The sequence below is a fragment of the Ceratotherium simum genome, chromosome 33 (genome assembly GCF_057802395.1).
Source record: "Ceratotherium simum simum isolate JZ-2026a chromosome 33, ASM5780239v1, whole genome shotgun sequence".
Classification (NCBI taxonomy): domain Eukaryota; kingdom Metazoa; phylum Chordata; class Mammalia; order Perissodactyla; family Rhinocerotidae; genus Ceratotherium; species Ceratotherium simum.
Genome location: NC_141932.1, coordinates 12947612 through 12952118, shown reverse-complemented (window position 1 = coordinate 12952118; position 4507 = coordinate 12947612). Strand labels below are relative to the sequence as shown.

At 57.9% G+C, this 4507-nt stretch overlaps 1 protein-coding gene across 2 annotated transcripts; it reads left to right on the top strand.

The window, feature by feature from the left end:
* Window positions 1-271: 271 nt before the first annotated feature.
* BAX (BCL2 associated X, apoptosis regulator) lies at window positions 272-4221 on the top strand. Of its 2 annotated transcripts, none has more exons than XM_004440246.3 (6): window positions 272-376; window positions 953-1004; window positions 1095-1241; window positions 1595-1730; window positions 3538-3642; window positions 4028-4221. In XM_004440246.3, the coding sequence occupies exons 1-6, from the start codon at window positions 343-345 to the stop codon at window positions 4130-4132; spliced, it is 579 nt and encodes a 192-aa protein (XP_004440303.1). In that variant the 5' UTR covers window positions 272-342; the 3' UTR covers window positions 4133-4221. The 2 variants fall into 2 exon arrangements, with proteins under 2 accessions (XP_004440303.1, XP_087277523.1); XM_087421397.1 differs by lacking the exon at window positions 272-376 and adding an exon at window positions 435-719 and having other exon boundaries at window positions 4028-4220.
* The last annotated feature ends 286 nt before the right edge of the window (window positions 4222-4507 follow it).

The following is a 4507-nucleotide window of genomic DNA, read 5'->3' as shown; positions in this document are numbered from 1 at the left end:
TCAAGTCCCACCAAAAACTTCTAAAAATATTGCATGAATGAATGAAGGAAGGAAGGAAGGAATGAATGAAAGTTATAGCTGAGATAGAATGGATGGCCATCGGAATGGCACCACGATCAGTTCCTAAATGGAAGTGCTGATGGGACAGTCACGTGATAGAGGCCGCGCCTCCCCAAGCAGGTGAGCCAGGTGTGGTCACGTGACCCTCGGCCCTGCGGGGCGCGGCCATCTTGCGGGGCGGTCACGTGAGAGGCGCACGTTCAGCGGGGCGCTCACGTGACCGGGGGCGTGCTGCGGCCGCCCGGGCGGACCCGGCGAGAGGCGGCGGCGGGAGCGGCGGTGATGGACGGGTCCGGGGAGCAACCCAGAGGCGGGGGTGAGGCGGGAGGCACACGGGCGGGAGGAGGGCGAGCCCCCTCGCCGGCCGGCCCGGCGATCCCTCCTGCCGGTCCGGGGCCCTGCGATCTCCAAGCACTCCGGGGAGAAACTCCCGGATCCGGTGCTGCCAGCCAGCAGCCCCCTCCCTCCCCGGGGGTCCCCGGCTTTCTGGCCTCCGCGCCCCGATCCCTTCCGGCCTGGCTCTCTCGGACCCCCGAGAAGCCGGAGACCCCAGAAACCAAGCCCCCGGGCAGGCCCGGGCTTGTCGCCGGCACCACTTCCTGGTGGGAGGGGCGGGTCCTCCCCTCTGCCCCCTCAGGCCAGGGGTCTGGATGCATGAAGTAAGTGTTCCCTGAGCCTCCTCCCCCGGAAGAATGTAGGTCACAGGCGCAGGCTTCCTGCCTCTTCCTCCATCACGGACTCAGTTGTCTGGACCCTCAGTCACTTTATCTACCAGGGACCCAGAAATCCAGGGCCCCTAGCGTTGTCCTCCTCAGGGATCATGAGCCACCCCAGTTCCCTGGTTCCCCAGGACCCAGGAGTCCAGGCACCCTTCCCCTCCTCTCTCCTCTAGGGCCCACCAGCTCTGAGCAGATCATGAAGACAGGGGCCCTTCTGCTTCAGGGGTGAGTCTGAGTCTGGTTATTGCGGAGCGGAGCGGAGGCGTGACGCCCCATTCTGATTCTGCACCCTCCCCCTCTCCACTCCCACTCTAGTTTCATCCAGGATCGCGCCGGGCGAATGGGGGGCGAGACCCCCGAGCTGGCCCTGGAGCAGGCGCCCCAGGACGCATCCACCAAGAAGCTTAGTGAGTGTCTCAAGCGCATCGGAGATGAGCTGGACAGTAACATGGAGTTGCAGAGGTGTGTGTGGCCCCGGGGCCCAGGAGTCCCAGCTCCCTGCCCACTCATCCCCTAGGGGCCAGGCCCCCAGCCCCATTCTCCCTCAGACCAGGGGCCCGGGCCCCACTATTCAACTCAGCACTCTGGACTCCCACCCCACCCCCACCCCCCAGGATCCTGAAACCCTCCTTCAGGGAGCCGTTTTCCCCACTTTCCTAAATGTCCATCTGTCTGTTATGCCTCACGTTGGCCTCTTGCTTTTCATCTCATCCTGGCTTGGGCCTCAGTTTCCCTATCTTTGGTAAGGGGTGGATGCCAGGGTGTCCACACTGCCCCTGATCCTGCCTCACCAGCACGGGCTCTCTTTCCTGCAGGATGATCGCAGCCGTGGACACAGACTCCCCTCGCGAGGTCTTTTTCCGAGTGGCAGCTGAGATGTTTTCCGACGGCAACTTCAACTGGGGCCGGGTTGTCGCCCTTTTCTACTTTGCCAGCAAACTGGTGGTCAAGGTGGGCGGCTGCAGGGCCGTGAGCCCAGGGAGGCTTCTCTCAGACCCCTGAGGACCTGGGAGTCCTGAGATCAACCCCTGTGGCAGCCCAGGAACCACAGAGGGAATGGAGAGAGACAGCTACGGGCTGACTGTCTGCTCCTTCATTCACTTATTCATTCAAGAAACATTTATTGGGTCTACTATGTATGTGCCCAGTCAATCTATACTCAGCACCCAGGACGCAGCTCTGAACAAAACAGGCTAGGGCCCTGCTCTCATGGAGCTCACGTCGTATGATGAATGCTGAGAAGTAAACTAGGGTGACGTAATCGTGCAAAGCTCAGAAAAGACTTCTAAGAGGAGGTGACAAAGCCAAGGCTGGAATGACAAAAAAGATGCAGTGATATATAAGGATTGGGAGAAAGGCATCTGCAGAGGGCACAGCAAGTGCAAAGGCCCTGAGGTGGGACCAAGCCTAGTGTGTTGAGGGCAGTGAGGAGGCGTGTGTGGTTAGAACAGAGTGAGGAGGGAGAAAGGGTAGGAGATGAGGGCAGAAGGCCAGGGGTCTCGTGGACCACTGTAGAGACTTCAGCTTTACTCTGAGCGAGACGGGAGTGACTGGCTGGTTTTACCGGGAGAGTGATGTCACCTGACTTAAAAGATTATTCTAGGGGCCAGCCCGGTGGCATAGTGGGTAAGTTCATGTGCTCTGTTTTGGCGGCCCCGGGTTCGCAGGTTCAGATCCCGGGTGCGGACCTACGCACGGCTCATCAAGCCATGCTGTAGCGGCGTCCCATATACAAAATAGAGGAAGATGGGCACAGATGTTAGCTCAGGGCCCATCTTCCTCACCTAAAAACAAACGATGATGATTCTAGCAAGTATAGCAAAATGTTAATTGTAAAATCTAGGTTGCCAGTATATAGCTGTTCACTGTGAAATTCTTTTAACTTTTCTCTCTGAAGATTCTTAAGATAAAACATTGGGGGATGGGAAGCTCAACAAATTGTTCTGGCCATTGTGGGTAGAAAAAGGGATGATAGGGCACCAGGGCAAAAGCTGGGAAGCTAGTGAGGGGGCAACCCTATGAGAGTCCTGGCGAACAGTGACTGACCTGGACTCAGGTGGTGGCAGTCGAGGTGGCGAAGGAGGTTTCTTGATGTGTTTGCAAAATTGAGCTGATGGGGCTTGCGTGTTGGAGGTGAGGGGGGACAGCTGTCAGGGTGATGGTAGGGCTGTAAGGAGCTGGGGACAACAGGGGAGAAGCAGCCAGATAAAGGGTGGGAAGGGCAAGTTCAGGGGGTTGGAGAGCAGGTCGTGGGTAAGGGAGGTGTCAGGTCTTACCTGGTCTGGAGTCAGAAAAGCCCTCTCTGGGGAAGTGACATAAGACCTGAGCTTTGAGGAATGAGTGTAAGTTCGCTTAGTTCAGGCCTGTTTGGGCAAAATAATCAGCATGTGCAAAGGTCCTGAGGCAGCGAAGAGTCTGGTGGAAATGAAGACATGGAAGAAGGTCCGTGAGGCACAGAAAAGCAGCAGAAAGTTGAAATGCGATCGAGTCACAGCCTTCACAGAGTGCCTTGTGGGCTGAGCTGTGCCTTTTAGTCTTTATCCCGGGGCTACTGGGGAGCCGTGGAAGGTTTGTGAGCAGGGCAGTTGACAGTGACAAGATCCAGTTTACAATTTATGAAGCTTATTCTGACTGTGAGTGGAAAAGAGACCATACAGGGGCAAGAGAGGAAACAGATTTGAGGAAGGAGGCTTGGGGCCACTGTCCCCAGGCAGTGAGGACAAGGCTGAGTCCCTAAGTCCCACCCCACTCCCCACAGGCCCTGTGCACCAAGGTGCCCGAGCTGATCAGGACCATCATGGGCTGGACACTGGACTTCCTTCGAGAGCGGCTGCTGGGCTGGATCCAGGACCAGGGTGGTTGGGTGAGGCCTCTGGGACCCCTGGGCCTTCCTGAGCCCACCACAGTGGTGCCCCCGCCCCATTTTTGGATCATGTGGTCTATAATGTGTTTCCTCACATAAGTGGTCAGCCCCTGATTCTTCTGGTACCCACTGACCTCTCTGTGACCCCTGACCTCTTGGTGACCTCTGACCTCCCAGTGACCCCCTGACCTGACTAGCGCCTTCTGCCCTCCTTGGTGCCTCCACTTCCTCTGGAATCCCTCAAGTTCTTTGATAATCCTTTGACCCCAACTCTGTGGTACCTGTTCATGCCCTCTGACCCCTCTCCCTCGCTGATCTCTCATCTGCTGGCCCAGGGGCTGCCCCTTGGCCAAGATGCTGAAGTGACTCATGTCCCTGTCCCCAGGATGGCCTCCTCTCCTACTTTGGGACACCAACGTGGCAGACAGTGACCATCTTCGTGGCCGGAGTGCTCACCGCCTCGCTCACGATCTGGAAGAAGATGGGCTGAGGCCACCAGCTGCCTTGGACTGTGTCTTTTCTGCATAAATTATGGCGTTTTTCTGGGAGGGGTGGGGATCGGGGACCATGGGCGTTTTTCTTACTTTTGTAATTATGGGGGGGGGACCGGAGTGGTCTCGGGGGGGCAATAAACCTCTTTCGGGCCACACTTGAGCGTCTGAGTCACTGGGCCCACCCCCTGACTGTGGCAGGAGACCGGGCCTCACGTGCTGACACGTTTTCCTGAGGGTGCCCAGTGCCCCCTGGGGGTTAGTGGTGAGCTGCATCCCCGCCCTGGTCCTGAGGACAACGGAAGCAACTCAGATCACGGGTTGCAGCCCTAGGGCATTGTGTTGGAGGCAGCACTGGGCAAGGCCTGAGCCCC